At 48.3% G+C, this 16,959-nt stretch overlaps 1 protein-coding gene across 1 annotated transcript in view; it reads left to right on the top strand.

The window, feature by feature from the left end:
* Window positions 1-16,959, top strand: part of ALDH16A1 (aldehyde dehydrogenase 16 family member A1) — a 680,379-nt gene that overhangs the window by 311,276 nt on the left and 352,144 nt on the right. Inside the window, exon 12 of the mRNA XM_085616325.1 lies at window positions 10,324-10,493. Within this exon, the coding sequence (XP_085472451.1) occupies window positions 10,324-10,493 (170 nt within the window). The remainder of the gene's footprint in view (window positions 1-10,323; window positions 10,494-16,959) is intronic.

Raw genomic sequence — 16,959 nt, 5'->3', positions numbered from 1 at the left:
TGTGAGCTGGTCGGAGTGGGGGCCCTGGGTGGGATTGTCTGGGCTTTCAGGCCTTGTCTAGGTTGGTTAAGATTTCACTTAGTCCCAGGAATATTGTATCTAGCGAGCTTTCTAGTAGTGTGAGACGCTGTGCCATGTTTTCTGGGGCGGGGGTGAGAGAGTAGTGCGTAGGGTCGACCCATGAGGTGGAGGGAGTGTCTATGTTCTGGGACCTTTTTCTGCTAGCGTTGTCCATGTTGCCTCTGTTAGGGACCTTGGGTAAGGGGTGCAGTGGGTTGTGTCGTGGTTTCATCCTCTTGATGCCTACGGGTGGGGTAGTATGGTTGGTGTTCAGAGCTGGCATGACCGGGTCCTGATGTTGTTGGAGTGGGTGGGTTGGGGGGGAGGCTGAGGGTGATGTTTGTTGGGGAGTTGGAGATCGTGATTCATGGGGGTGGAGGTGCGGGTGGTGACTCGAGCGGGGATGGACATGGTGACCAGGGGTAAGTAGTGGTTCTGGGAAGGGCAAAGTGAGTGCAAGAGGGCGTTTCGGAGAGAGGGGAAGAGGGAGTCGAAGACCTCTAGGTTCTCATTGTTAGCCTGTATCAGGACTGTGCCATTCGAGTAGATGGTCACAGACGTGTTCCTGCTTCGTGCCAAGCGGTTGTTGGTAGAGGTCGTCAGTTTGCAGCTATGTGGAGTGATCGTAGTTTTGGAGATGTGAAGTTGCGTTCTGAACGCGGCGTTCCAGTTATCAGGTTAAAGATGAGATCCATCTTTATCTGCCCTTTGGAGGCGCAGTGATGTGTCCGCGAATAGTGTTTCTGGATGCTGTCTAATCAGTCTGTGTTTGAAGTTTCTTTTCGTGTTAAGGGAGAGGTTGGGGGGGGGGGGGGACTGATCGTGATGGAGTTTGCGCCGTGAGGTTTTAAGTGGGTCGGTACGGGGTTATTGGTGAAAATTGGCATGCCCGGTGAAATTGTTGCGATTCCTTGATGGGGGGACCGTGAATCTGATGGGGTGAGGGATTTGTGCTGGTTGGGGGTTGACCTCTAGGGGCTGTGAGTCTCGCGGGGATTCACACTGGTTAGGGGCTGACATCTAGGGGATGTGAGTCTCGCGGAGGGAGTAGAAGGCGAGGGAGGGCCTTCAAAACGAAAGGGTCCGTGGGTCAATGGATGGAAGTTTCCCTCGGTGTGGATATGGTGATATCACTTCTCTGTGAGTACCGTTGCTCTGGCCTGGGGTGCCGGGGGTCAGCGTGGTAATGCTTGGAGTGGGGGAAACTGATCTACTGTCGACAGCCTGTAATGTGAGGGGGACTATCCTTTTGAGGTCTGGTTGGGATAGAGAGCGGTCTTGATAACTTACCGCCCTGCTCAGAGGAAGGTTGAGTGGCTGGGCGCTTCAGCGGGAGGAGGCTGTGATTTGCCGCCTTAAGTAGGGTCGGGAGGTAGGGCTTAACTGACCTGTTGTGCAGCCTTTTAGCTTCCTCTCACTCCCAAGGCTTCTGTCTTTAGGAGAAGTTCGGGCAGTTGGTCCAGGTCTCAGACTAGGCCAAGTGCGGGCATTAGAGGCGCCGTGGACTAGAGACTTTTGTTTTCGGGTCTGAGGATTTTCTTCAATGTCTTGGCAGCCGTGGCACTCTGAGTACTGTGGATTTCTTTATTGCCGTGACAGCCGTGGCAAACTAGGGCGAGTTTCAAAGGCGGGTTTATGTCTGGCTTCACAGGTGACGCTCCCTGACATCGGTTCTCAGGGTATCAGTTGCCCAGTTTCAGGCTCCGAGTGAGTTCCTTGGATGTCCGAGGGCGGCCATCTTGAGATCAGGCCTAAATGCTGGGGCAAGGATTTTATTCAGGTCGGCGTTCCTTTGATGGGTAAAGCCCCGTGGGACTAGGGAGGGGGGTGACCGTGACCTGAGAAGAGGCCCGATTCATTGGGACGGACCGGGGGTCACTCGCATAACTTAAAATGGTCTGGAGTTACAGTGTGACGGCCATCACAGGGTCCGGCCAATCCAGCAGTTGAGTGGTGGTGGTACTTTTCTTGGATGTGTACCGATGGCCGTAGGATTAAAGGTGCGTTGTTTGCAATTCAAGCCATTGTGTGTAAACAGCAATCCGCTTTGTATAGAGATTGGTTTTGTGTGTTTTCACGAGATATAATTCCTCGGGGGACTGTGTCGGCCATCTTGGGGTCAGGCAGTCTCAAGTTGCGAGACGGTGCTCATAGCTGGTCCATTGACGGTTGTGTCTTCATCCAAGATTTCCTCCGGTCGGGTCATGGAAGGTGGAAGTCGAGATTTGCTCCGCTGGATGTTCCGGTGCTTAGCGGGGGCGTAGTTGTAGTTGGGGGGAGAGCTGAGAATGGAACAAGAGCGGCCATTTTGGGGTCAGTCAATCTCTCTTTCAGGACGGCGATCTGAGTAGAATCAGAGGAGAGATTCACTCCGATCCAGGTTCCTAGTACCTGTGCCCAGGTGTGGTCAACCGTCGGCTTCGGGACTCTTGCGGGTCCAAATCGGGGCTGTCCAGGGGTCGTTTGGAGGGTTCTGTCGCGATAGTCACCTCAAACAGGAGCGTTAGCCGTCCTGGAGGCATCAGGCACGGGACGTTGTTTCACTCCGAAGCGATTCCGGCTCGCCGTCGTTTGGTCCTGCTCCTGATCGGTTTCAGTGAGTCCTGATTTTTTTTTTTTTTGGGGCGGTGTAGACCTTTACCTTGTTTCTCCTGATTTTCCTGAGTAAACTGTTGTGCTTACCATTCATGCAATCAGTGTTATCATAGGAAAATGTTGCACAATTGTTCCAATTAAGATTGTTTTATCACTGATAATGTGGTGCATGTGTCAAACAAGGTCTGGATGTCTCATGCAACAATATAAAGTATATCAAGCAATGATGTAACTATGTGCCCCGTTTTTGTATATTCATGGCGCAATAAAATCAAAATATATTTATCATTTCCTTCAACATTTCCATCAGTTGCTAGGCCAAACCATGTTTTTTCCTTTAGATCCTTTCTGCCTCATCAATACTGTATGGGGCAATAACTCCATTAACTATGCGACTGGCTTTGGTCCTTGCACAGGATTATTTTGCATCTATTTTTGACTCAGGAAACATTAATCTTAAATTGAGCATTATTAGTGACTGCCAGGGGTATGTTATGTTCAAATAGGAATCCAACAAACAAAACTTCAGCTTATACCACCTTGTCATCAATATCCTCTGTTGTCCAGCCACCAACTCAATTTGTCACTTTTTCTAGTCTGTAACAGTTGCCTATTTTTGTGTTTTGGTGAATTGATACGCTTTGATATATCCTTCCTGCCATCATGGGTAATGCCTAAATCTGAAGCACAAATTTCACAAAATGCACTGCATAGCCCATTTCTAAATTTTAAAATGAATGTAAATTGTTTTGTCATTTCTCCATGAATGTACAGGCGTACTTCTATTTTTTTCTCCCCTTGGAGGTGTGTGACCTGATCGCTTCCTGCTCAAACAGTATTCCTGTACTATCTAATCAAAATGAAGTGGATACAAAATGCCTGGATTGAACAGGGGCTAATGGTCTCACTTGTATCACAGCAGTTGCTTGTTGCAGCTCCCTATATCAAATTATTACATACCTATGTTATCCAGGGTTGCTTATCTGACGGGAAAGGAGAGCAATATGAAGTATAATCTTGTGTGATGACCTGACCGTGCAGGACCTTTGTTTTAACATGCATCTTGAGTGTGTTATCAGTCTTGCTGCACTTCAAATCCCAGTCCTTAATGAAGAAAGCAAATGACTTTGGATTGCATATACATTATTTACCAAAGAATAAGTCTAATGTATTAAAAATTAGGCTTTTAAATCCAGAGAAGTTCTAAAATACAAGGGGCCACGTTTCTCACCACTGTGCACTAGCTTTGTTTCACAAAAGTGATACAAACCTGCGCCAAGTGTTGATTTTGGGATTTACTTTAATGTGCTAACATGTTTTGCACAGGAAAGCAGCCCCACAGTGTAGGAGAGTAGGATCTGCACTTATGTTGCCCCCACTTTTTTTCTGATGTATACACTGGTTTCTGGCTATAGTCTGGCTGGGTCCCTGCTAATCAGGACCCCAGTCTCTCTGTTCTCTCTAAACGACTTGATGTGCATATTAGATGCACTAGTGATGGGATACTGTGGTACCTTATGAGCCCCTAGTATATGGTACCTTGGGTACCTAGGGCATAGGCACTTCACAGGCCTACCAGGGGCTGCAGCATGTATTATGGCACCCCTGGGAAGCATTCTCAATCTGACACCACAGGCCTGCTACTGCAGCCTGGGTGAAGTAGTGTTAGCACTCCTCACTGAGATATAGGTTTCTATATCTCACCATACACACAATCAATCAATCAGGTCATTTGTAAAGCGCACTACACACCCGGGTGGGTTTCAAGGCGCTGGGGGGGGGGGTGCGGGGGGGTTTGGAAAGGAAGTTACTGGTCGAAGAGCCAGGTCTTGAGTTGTCTCCTGAAGGTCAGCAGGTCTTCGGTTTGGCATAGGTGGATGGGGAGGGTGTTCCAGGTCTTGGTGGCGTGATGGGAGAAGGATCTGCCTCCGGAATTAGTTCTCCAAATGCGTGGGACCGTGGCCAGGGCGTGGTCAGAGGAGCGGAGTTTCCTGTTGGGTACGTAGAAGGAGAGTCGGCTGTTGAGATAGGCTGGGCTGGTTTTGTGGAGTGCTTTGTGTGCGTGGCTCAGGAGCTTGAAGGAGATTCTCTTGTCGACGGGGAGCCAGTGCAGGTTCCTCAGGTGGAGGGAGATGTGGTCACGGCGCAGGACGTCGAGGATCAGGCGTTCAGAGGCATTCTGGATTCTCTGTAGTCTGCTGATGAGTTTGGCCGAGGTTCTGGCGTTGAGGGCGTTTCCGTAGTCGAGCCTGCTGCTGACCAGGGCTTGGGTGACTGTTTTCCTCGTGTTTGTTGGAATCCATCTGAAGATCTTGCGGAGCATGCGGAGGGTGTTGAAACAGGTGGAGGAGACTGCGTTGACTTGTTTGGTCATGGAGAGTTTTGAGTCGAGGATGACTCCCAGGTTGCGTGCGTGGTCAGTGGGGGCCGGGATGGACCCCAGAGATGTGGGCCACCAGGAGTCGTCCCATGCGGAGGGGTTGGACCCGAGGATGAGGATTTCTGTCTTGTCTGTGTTCAGTTTGAGGCAGCTGTCCTCCATCCAGTTGGCGACAGCCTTCATTCCCTGATGGAGGTTGGCTTTGGCGGTGAGGGGGTCCTTGGTGAGGGAAAGGATCAGTTGCGTGTCGTCGGCGTAGGAGATTATGTTGAGGTCGTGATGTTGGGCGATGCGTGCTAGTGGCGCCATATAAACCTATCAGCCACCCCTATGGCAGGCCCTAGCAATCCTGAGGGCGGGGTGCTTGGTTTACAATGTGAGGGGGTGCCTCGGCATGACCAGGGCCCTTCTGCAGCTACCAGAGTCTATTCTCTATGGCTGTTTGTGGATGCGGTTAAACCATATACTCTTAAGTGCATTATAATGCTAACTTTGGAATGACTGCATCAAAACATGTAGTGTTTGGTGTCAAACATCTTGGAATCATACCCCCACATCAGTCCATGATGTGGGAGCAGAATCCCACCCTTCTAGAGGGGACGATATGTACCTACTGTGGTAACACAGTAGAAATATGAAAGAGCCTTGGCATCACAAAATGGATGCCGCCAGCACAGACACTGGGCTGCCCTCCTGCTGCTGACTGAAACTTGCAGTGGAGGAGGCCCAACAATAGGCATCTTGTCATAGGGAGGTGTCGCTACCTTCCAGACAGGATTTAGTGTATTGGGGCTGGGTGGGTGCACTTCTAGAGTGCTTTGAAGTCCTGCACTGGGGGAGCAGTAGGCTCCTCTGTGCATATGCCAGCTCAAACCGGTTCAGGGGCTACCTGTCCCTGCTCTGGCGCGAAACTGGACAAAGGGGAGTGGGTGTAACCACCCCCTACCCTGACCCTCCCAGAGGAGTGGTCCTAGAGCTAGTCCCTCCCCTATCTTCAGTATAAGATAGCAAACCTTGCCATTGCAAAGCAGATAACCCTGGACGACGCTCTACAAAAAAGAATCCTGGCCCTTCGACGTTCCACTACCTTTGGAAGACAGAAGAATCTCCCTTGGAGGCAAGGAGTGACTCCCCTGCTTGGCAGGCACCAGAAACTCTAATCAACGGTCGCAAACTTTCCCGCTGGAGTTCGAAGTTCCTGCAGCCCCGGAAGTGGATTTCCTGACTTTTCGACGGCCATTGTGAGTCCCCAGCAAAGCTGAGGCGAGTGGACCCCACGAGTGACAAGGAACTGCAATACCTGGGAACCGTGCACTATTGTCGAGTGCAACCCCTTCACGAAGTTCTACGAACTTGTGCTTTGGACCATTTTTGGCCCAAGCCTCCAGCAGGTTTTTCAGCGAAAATCAGAGGCCTACCCCGTCCCGAGTGACCATGGGCTCCTGTGAAGCATTTCCTCAAAAGGCGCCTTCGCGATCCCTTGCCCGTTGGCTTGTGGGTCCCCCGAAGACTTTCTTATCAACTCAAAAGTCTCCCCTGGTTGCTCCAGGCCTGCCCTCACTCACCCTCGCTGGGTGAGTCCCTCAGACCTTGCTGGTCTGCAACGCTGACCTTCTTCAATTTCCACGAGACTTGCTGTTGCCAAGGCTTGTTGGCTCCAATCCGGTTGCCGACACCTCAGTAAGCTGCAGACGTCGTGGGATACTCCGAATCCAGCTGCTGGTCATCATCGATCCTTCCTGGACCTCGTGAGCGAAGAGTCAAAACACCCTTGATCACCTGAAATCACCCGACATCCGTGGTCAGCCATCTTCCTGGCCACCGGTCACTGGCAAGTGACTTTGAACACTGTCCCTTCAATTTTCAGGTCATCTGCATCTCGAATCCACCCTTGGATTCCACCGGACACTTCTTCAGTCGACGCAAGCAGCAAGTCTTCTTTGGTCTCCATAGAAAACGGCGACGTGACCCGACACCAAAAGACACCTATGCACCCGGCTTCCCTGGGTGCGGTAACTCGTGCACTCCGGTGCCCTAGTGTGTGTTGGCCCTCGAATTACTTACCTTGTAAGTGGCTTGCTTGTAGACTTCCTCGAAGTACCCTAAAACTTTAAATATCAAACCGCGACTTGCTCCATTGTAATCAATAGGGAACCCGTGGCTGTGTTCACACACTGCATGCGTCTCCTGTGGGTCTGTTACGTACCTGCTAACACTGCCGTAGTGAAGCCCCAGCGATTCTACAGGCCCTAGGCCTTGTCATTTTGCAAGTCGACTTTCCTAACCCATTTTTTTAGTACATGGTCTGGTACGCGCCCCTAGGGCCCCAGCCATGTTTGTGCTTAACTTATTGTGAAACGTTGATAGTTGAATGTGTTCCTGGCTTCTAATCTCATAAAGAGATCAGTAGAGTGTGTCTAGAAATAAATACATATATATTTGATATATATACATGTGTTGTGTCCTTTCATTTGGTAATTCAAGAGATTATAAGGTAAAACAAGCTGCTTTACATTCCTCTGAGACTTAGCCTGAAGGCTGCTCTCCACAGCTACCACTAGGAAAGCTTTCTTTAAAAGGTTGTCTTAAACCTATCTACCATAAGAGTCGAATTGTACTGGTGCAAGGTGGCCACTATAACTAGTGACCAGCACATGCCAGGCCAACTTGTCACACACACTAATGCAAAGTAGCACCATTTTTTTACTTTGCTTCCAGGGGACGTACCGGGGGTGGTATGTAGGCATTCCCATGCAACTACCTATGGTTTGTAACTCCAATCCCCATCTACCTAAAAAGGTAGACCGAGATTTGCATCAAAAAGTACTCTTACTCGAGGCAGGCGTAAGAAAAGTTTTTTGTCTCAAAACCTTTTTAAGTATGCAAGTGTTCTGCAATGCGGGTAAAAGGGACTCAACCCAGATCTCCAGGTCTGAGGTGCAAAACGTTAATAGGTCCCAATTATGTGAAAAGTAGGTGTAGATGTAAAGGGTATGATGGGATAAGATCAGGGGAGTTAATAGTGACTATGCATACTTCCAGCTTTGATCGAGTAACCCAAACTCTCTGTTCTTCTTGGTTCTCAACCCACATCTGGTACAGGTAGGATGCATTTCATCGGCACACAAAATGCATCAGGAAAGGATAGACGAGCAGGAGGCCACTGCTACTTTCAGCTTTGAGTGGGTAAATGAAACTCCCCAATCTGTTCTTTTCTCCATCCCTCATCTGGGACTGACCAAGTGTGATTGAGGGAAGAACGTGGCACAGATAGTAAAACGGGGCAGAGCTGACCTCCAAACAGAGTGCCCCCTGGCGACGAGCCTCTGACCTGCATCAATGCTGCAGACACTGTTGACCACTGCCGTGTTTAGGCTGCCTCAGCTCTATAACACGCAAGCAGACGCAGTCACCCAATCGATTGTGGTGATGACGAGGAAAAAACTCGTAACACTGTTAATTGAGGGGGCGTTAAAATCAGCCTACATACGGGAAGAAATGGTGTCATCATTGGGAGGCAATAATGGAAATACATGCTTTTCGTATAACTTAATCCCGTTTCCAGTTGTTGTAAATAGCTAGTTACAGTTTGAAAAACTGAGACCTTTCTTGTGGGACAAAAACAGCCTACCAATTGTCAGATGAAAGTAAACATGCCAACTCTTTCCATCAGGTGACTGAGGCAGTGATCTGCTCTCTAACAGAGTAGGGAGTTTTAACACAACTGCTCATAAAGAAGAGGGGCACTGAAATCACTGTTCACAGACGCAGCCAATGCGGAAATAAACAAATAAACAAATCTCCATTGGTAGGTGAGACACTGACCCCAACCCTGCCAGGGGGAAGACCCTGAGTTCGACCCTCTTTAGAAGTCATTAAAAACTAGAGCCACCGCCCAGAAAAAATCCAACCTTGATGCCTTCTCCTGTGACGTAGCCAGTGTGTCAAGGATGGAAATGGGCCCTCTAGCTGCTGTCTGAATTGTAAAATACAACAATAATCAGATGTTGGTGGGCCCCCAAACCTTTGGGCCCCGTGCCACCGACTCAGCTGCACCAGTGAAGCTATGCCCCTGGCCTACCCTCCTTCATCCTGTGATAGCCTGGTCCTTGCACTGTGGCCTTCCCTGTCTCTCCTCCGGGCTTGCATGCCATCATCATCATGAGTGAATCCCAATACATGAAGCTAATGACTGCAACATGTGGTTATCGTTTTAATGGGACTAAGGCTAAAGCATTGGTCCACGGTGTTTCTAGTTCTGCTCTGTGCAGTTCAACCACTAGATGGGTAACTACCACTGACAGCAAAGGTTCATGCTTTTGCATGAATTCTTCGGGCAGATTAAAGCGTGTGTGACAGGCAATCAGCCATTTAATTTTTGACAGTTTAATAACACAGCACAAACAAAAAGAGTTCTAAACTCTGTTTTTGTTTGTGCTATATAAAACTGCCAAAAATGAAATGCTGATTCCATCTCACGCACGCATTAATCTCCCCCTCCAAGAATGAAACACAAAGCACTAACCTATGACGTCAGAGGTAGTTCTTGGAGGGGTGGATTAGAGCGTATGTGACAGGCATCAATACTTTATTTTTGGCAGTTTTACAAAACTCAAACAAAAACAGAGTTGAAACAGTTTGAAACCCCATGTTTTCTCACAGGCACTATTGCTGAGTTTCACAGGATGTTGTTTTCTTACCAGCGTGACAAAAGTTGTGCACTGGCCTGAAGGCGCAGGTCACTGTCGGTGCATACACTCTGACCAGTCCCTGTTGGCTGAAACTCACCAGGGAATACTTTTACATAGCGCATGGGCAGGCACATGAATTCCTTTTCGGAGTCCCCCCAAGTCCTCTTTAAAACCAACAGCTTTAGAGTGGGTACAAGATAGTTTGACAACTACCTGGGGCAGATGAATCCTTTCCGAGGTCAAGCTTCCTTGTGTCCAGCAGATAATGCTTCTGCAGTCGGTGTTCTGCTTGCAGGAATCAGGAGGCTGGAGACTAGCCTTGAAATCGGTAGTCTCAGCCTGAATCGGAGGGGGTGGGGGGACTTGGCATGTATGTAGTGGTGGTCCCCCAAGGCCAGAACCTTGACTTGCCTTATGGAGGCACAAGTCCAGAATGTTCACTGTATAAAAATGCTACTGTATTGATTGTACCAAGTGGACTTTCCAGGCTACACAAACTTGTATAAGCACTAACTGGTAATGCGTTTGTGTAAAGTTTACTGACTTCATTCACTAGTTACCTTTACTCTTCTTTCTTCATTCTCTTCTTGTGCCTAGGGGCTTTATGAGTATGTGAGGCCTGCATGGGAAGAACATCGTCATCCAAATCCAGGAGATGTGAACTATAAAACCTTTGCTGCCACCTACGGTGCTGACCTCCCTCCTATTCCTGGACAGAAGGATGTCACCCGGACAGTTGTTCATCTCCAGGAAGGCCAAACTCCGAGGTACAGTCTTTAATTGTGGTAAGGGAGGACATGAAAGTGTCCCATCCCACATGGTGTTACATACATGCAGTGTGCACATACACTAACCTAGCGAAGGAAGTAAGTGGAGACCGAGTCAGTAAACCTGCTACATGGCCAAATATGTTTTTTTAACAGGTGCAGAACAATACTTTGGAGAGAAGGCCCTGTTGGAGGGCACCAGACTAAATCACATTATTTGGTTGATTAATTGCTAGTAGATGTTGGATTCTGTAACCCAGTGTGTGTTGCTGTTCTGCTGATTGGTGATGAACCATCATCAATCTGTGCTTCGTATGCTAGCTCCTCTGACAGCCTTTAATCACACCACCTTTATAGGTTGGGTAGCCCAATGACCATTTATCTTTTAACTCTGCACTTTAGCTTTTTTCCCATCCCCCATTTGCACAAGAAGTGACATCACTTAATTTTCCATCATCCACCTGCACATGAAGGGGTATCTCTGGTGCCCTGCCAAAACCATCTTTAAAAGCACACCATGTAAGAGGACTTTATTTCTCAGTACCCATCTGCACAGGAGGTGACATCAATGGAATTCTCATCATCCATCTGCACAGGAAATGGCATATCTGGTTTGCCGCCAAAACAGTCTTCCAACAGAAGACGCCAAGCATGAAGACTTCATTTCCCATCATCCATCTGCACAGGAAGTGACACAACTGGATTTCCCATCATCCAGCTGTACAGGACGTGACATCACTAGTTTACCCGCCCATGGCACCAGGAGCTCTTCTCCACTCCCAGAATCTACTTAACGGTGTTTGCAGTACATATATGAAGCACACTTGCACAGCGATGTGCAAGAGGCAAGTTGGTCTTTTCCTGGACCACGCCCAGTGCTTGGAACCACTCCCACACCAACAGCATCCAGCATCCTAATGCCCACACTCACACAAACCAGCTACCTGCTCACACAGACCAAACACCCCCCACATAACGTGCCACCCTCGCATGCATGCTCTTCGGCACCTGCTCGCTCACCAAACACACCACCACCGAGATTTGGGACCTACTACACGACCACACTTCAGACCCGCTTGTCCGCACGGAAAAATGCGTATACCCTAACCTCTGCACCGAACATCATTACAGACATCGCTACAACAAGCAGTCAACAAAATACCCAGGCAAGACTGTCAGCACAATCCTGGGGGTGGAGTCACAATCCTATTCTAAGATATCATCAACTGTACCACCTAAACAGACGCTCCCACCAGATACATGGAACACCCAATGTTCAAGGTCCGCCTCAAAGCAAACTTCTCCGTGTGTGAAACCCTCTTATGGAGACCACCAGCACCCTGCACTAATTTCACCAGCGACATCACAGACTTTGTTGCAAGCTGCATCATCAATTCCAGCACCTTCATCCTCCTTGAGACCTTAACTTTCACCTAGAAGACTGCACTGACCAAAACTCTAAGGCCCTTCTATAATACCTTGGCCTCACCTGGCGCGTCACCGAACCTACCTACACTGCCAGATACCTATTGGATCCGATTTTCTCCTCAATCAGCAAAATCCGTCGACAAGCAAGCAACTGTGACCTGGACAGGCCACCCTCTTGTCAGTTTCAGTATACATATCCTATACCTTCAAAGACCTACCACCACAGAAACCACCTGCCACAGTTGCAAAAGTATCGCAGAAGGGGTTTGGGCTTCTGCCCTCTCCGTGTACTGGCCCGAGCACACCAGCAACTTGCTGAAAGCCATCTAGAACCTCAAAAGCTGAATTACTGCAGGCTGACACAGGACTCCCCTTGAGTGCAACCCAACGGCAAGAGCCCGACCACTGGCCAGCTTGTACACAGAGGAACTCAGGCTGACAAAACCCCACTAAAATCAAACGGAGCACAAGTGAAGACTCAACAGATAAAGACTTCTTCAAATCAGCCCTAAGATGCGACCACCAGCAGGTACGTAAAACCAAATGCACAGCTCTTGCAGATCGCATCGACCCCTCGAACTAACAGCAGCAAGGAATTCACCTCTATATTCAGCAACTTCGACCCTCAAACGGACTCTGTCACTGTTGCATCTCAATTTCCCACCATCACGGCAAAAGAATGAACCCTGATCTTGTGGTCTGCCATCACCACTGTCAAAATTGTTCCTACCATAAAGACCATCTGCTCGGGGACCCCATCTGACACTTACATCCACCATGCCTTCATAAAATAATTCCCACAGATCAGCAAAGCACTAACACCATTCTCAATACCTCCTTCAACTCAGCCACATTCCCAGACACTCTGAAACATTCCACTTTCATGCCCCTGCTCTAGAAACCATCCGCTGACCCAGTCACGCTTTCCAACTAAAGACTCATCTTCCTCCTACCATACCAGCAAAGGTCTTATTCAACTGAAGCCTCACCGAACCACCCATGCCACCACCTTCTCCTCAGTGCCACGCAATTCGGATTCAACCACAGTACTGTAACAGAACTCATCACCGCCACAGACGACATCTGCATAATCTTTCTTTATTAATTTTTGAAGAAGCTTATAGAACTCCGTTTATAGTGGAGGCATACAATGTTGCATGGCGTCAGTACAATACATAACCCTGTAGTAACATTAACTGGAGCATAGGTACAGTAATAGTGCAGTGTGCAGTGCTATGCCATACATTCAATACAGTAAGTATTCAGGAGCCATATTTGCAGTCACTGTAATGTACATCAAGAAACATGCTAAACAACTGGTAAAGTAGGACGAGAATCTTGATGTATATTTTGTGTCCATCTGTTTTCCAAGTGGGCGACTACTGACCTTCGCTATGCATGTCATAGGTGGAAATGTGACATAACTGCTTCAAAGCATTGACAAATCATAAGTATGACTTGTGTGGGGGGTGTGATATTATAAGGCAGAGGATGGAGGTGTCAGGGTTGCAGTCATCTCCCCGGTTACTCACCCCCACACCTCCTTGAGGGCCATTCCCACAGCAGGGCGCTATAAATTCAGCAGTCACGTAGGGGTGCCTGTTAATTTCGTCTCAATTACCGTGAGGTATGCTTTCTAATCGGAGTTGGGGCATGATCGGGTGGCTCGGTATTTTCCAATGAAAGTTCTCCAGCTCGGCTATGAGGACTCTAAGCAGATTGGCGAGCCATGTTTGAGTTCGTCTTCCAGCACATAGCTAGTATCATTACCAGATCTAGGAATTTATTTAAGGATTCGCCGTTCATGAGGTGATACCCAACAGAAAGTGTGGGCCATGCAGTGCAGTCGTCCTGCCCGTGGCCTCAGTGATTGTGTCCGCTATTGTCACCCAGTACGTCATCAGTCCGAGGCACTGCCCCACCATGTGAATGAATGTGGCCTCAGTATCGTGAAGGCATGGGCAGATGTCCAGGGAACCAGGGTACATCTGTGCCAGTATTTGCAAGATGAGATGTGTGTGATGGAGATAATTAAATTGTGTGTTATAGCCTGGTGTTTACCGAGACGGTCTTAGAAACCTCCAAACATTGCTCCCATTGTTTGTCAGTTATTGTCATCAAGACAGTAAGTCCATAGCGCAGTGAGAGGAGTCGCTCCATCTTGTACAGCATCGTGGTGGCCCGTTGGCCAGAACCGTGCACGAGTAGTGTCTGAGGGAGTCAGGATGTCTTAGGTATGTTGCGTGTCCTGCTCCATACCTTGTATAATTGGTGTGTGAAATATGCGTACAGAAGAAAGGATCCGAGGTGATCCCATAGTCGTCCAACCAGTTCTTGAACGTACAAAGAATTGAGTCCGAGAACCGGGCCCAGTCCTGCACAACCCTGCATCACCAAAAGAGGCATGTCGGGGGCATAGGGAGGGAAGGGTTGCTTTATATGCAGGTAAGAGGACCAACAGGAACGAGCCGTGGACATTAGGATGTTCCCTGGTCGCTTCAGGATTGTGCTTCTCGACTCCATTAACCACTTCAGCACTGTGTATTGGCGCAGTCCAGTCGCTCAGCACCCTAGTTCGATGACATTATGGCCAGCCAGCCAGTCAATGCATTGCCCACTACAGTTGTGTGGCTGCATAATAGAGCTCGTAGTTAGGGGCTCCCAGTCACTCGGTCAGTGGTGCATACAGTTTCACAATGGAAACTTGTAGTCTGTGTTTACCCCATATGAGGGACGTTAACAGTGACTTGAGATCTCGGAAGAATTTCTGGGGCAGTAGAAAGGGCGGGGGAGCAAAGAGGTACAACAGTCTATGCAGGATCAACATTTTAGAAGTAGCTATGTGTCACATGGGTGAAAGTGGTAACTTCGTCCAGAATAATCTAGAAGATCCAGCATTGGCCATCACCGTGACCAGATTTCCATCTAGCAGGTCCTCAGTCGAGTGGTACACCTGGACCCCCAAGTATTTAAAGATATCACAGAACCAGGGGAGTGTGGTTTGTGGTTGGTAATTTCTCTGGTCTGGAGTCAGGGAGATCATAGGGAATAAGAGATTTTTCCCAATTCACATCCAGCCTGTATACTCGTCCAAATCGTTCCAGCAGTGCCATTCGCTCCGGCAAGACTGCTGGATTTACGCACAAGTAGATCAGCACATAGTCTGCGTATAGTGAAACTACGTGCCATTGATTAAATACCCTAATACCCCAGTGCTCCACATGCTGTCATAGTGCGTAAGCTAGTGGATCCATTAACAGTGCGAAAATAATCAGAGACCGGGGGCATCCCTGCCAGGTGCCCCCCTCTATATGAAAAGGATCGCAAATTGTGGGTCCGATCTTTACTCGTGGCGTTGGGGAATTATACAACAAGGAGATCCATTTGAGAAATCAGGGGCCTATCCCAAAGCCAGTGAGCACTGTGTGCAGGTATTGCCAGCCCAGGGTAGCAAACTCCTTCTCGATGTCTAGGGAGGTGACCCAGGAAGGGACGCATGGTGTAGTACCTAGTCCATCAACAAGAAGAGCCTGCGTAAATTGAGGAAGATGTTTCTACCGGGTATAAATCCATTCTGGTCAATGTACACAAGAAGTTGGTGTGAGAAGTTGGCCTGGTAAATGCTGGCCACTAATTAAAGTGGACACCTTGCACCAGTCCAAATGACCCTTATGATGTATGAGGTCAAAGATAACTTTTAGAACTATAAGCGCCATTAGATGTTATTACGTCTTACACTTGCCAAACGAGAAATTGCACGACATTGGAAGGCAGAGGCCCTGCCCTCTGTGTCAGCATGGAAAAAAGGCCTTGATTTCAATATGGGCCTGGAGACTCCTATTTTTAAAGCCCGGGGGTGTCAGAAAAAGCATTTTAAGATCTGCAAGAGATGGGCAGACTAAATAGGCCTCTACATTGAGCCCATCTCCACTCGAGATGTGGTGATTTTCGGTTAATCGGGCAGGGCAGTGGTGCAGGGACCTAGGGGTTTCAGTGGGATTAATCAGTGATGCAGTGTCTGGGTACTTGTTGACTAATATGTGGTGCAATGACAGTGCTTTGGGGGGAGTTCCGTTTATTTTTTTGTTGCTTTTTGCAAATTTGTATATTAAATGTCAAAGGAATGCATCTTTTTTTGTATTGTAAAATGTGGCAGTTAGTCTCTGGGTTACAGAGCTCTGCATTATATTCGTAATTTGACGCAATAAAAACTGTTTTAAAAAAAGATAACCTTTAGAAAGCTATCCTAGTGGTAGTTGTGGAGAGCAGCCTTCAGGCTTAATCTTGAAGGAATGTAAAGCAGCTTGTTTTACCAGAATATCACCTCCTATATTGACTAAATGAAAGGAGTACCACACAGTAGTTATATACAAAAAAGTGTATTTATTATTATAACACTCTCTAGTATCCTCTACACGAGGATAGAACATAAAGCACACAATACGAGATCAATAAAATAGTTGTAAGTAGCACAATACACAATGGGCTCCAGGGGTAGACCAATCCATATACTGAAATAGTGGTATAACAACCACGACTTGGCTCAAGACAAGGTCCAGAGCATGTAGAATTGCTAGGACCCCAAGGAACCACCCAAGGTGAGTAGATAGGGACCCCACAGAGGCCGGGTACAGTGTGCTAACACAACCGCGGGCTCTGTACAATTCTATGGTGAAGTCGCGGTTGCAATTTTACAGTTTAAGGACCCTTCTAGGAGGACTTCGAAGAAACCCTTTGGAACTTAACAGGTTGGAGAGCCACCCCACCCGTGGATACCGTAGTACCTAAGTTACGTATCTCAGAGGAGCCGGGTGCATAGGTCTGGAGTGGTGTCGGAAAATGCTGTTCTCAATGGAGGGCTGCGAAGAAGTACTGCTGCCGTGAAGGTGAAAAGGGTCTAGTGGAATCTAAGCCTGGATTCTGGAAGAAAGGACCCTGAAAGCAGAGGGGAGAGTCTGGGTCACTTCAGGGTGACCAGGGGCTCGGGAGACGAATACCCACCAATGTCGGGTGCTTCAGGTGCGAAGAAGGGATGCTT

The sequence above is a fragment of the Triturus cristatus genome, chromosome 7 (assembly GCF_964204655.1).
Source record: "Triturus cristatus chromosome 7, aTriCri1.1, whole genome shotgun sequence".
NCBI lineage: Eukaryota > Metazoa > Chordata > Amphibia > Caudata > Salamandridae > Triturus > Triturus cristatus.
Note: the sequence above shows the minus strand (reverse complement) of the source record. Positions and strands in the feature narration are given on the sequence as shown.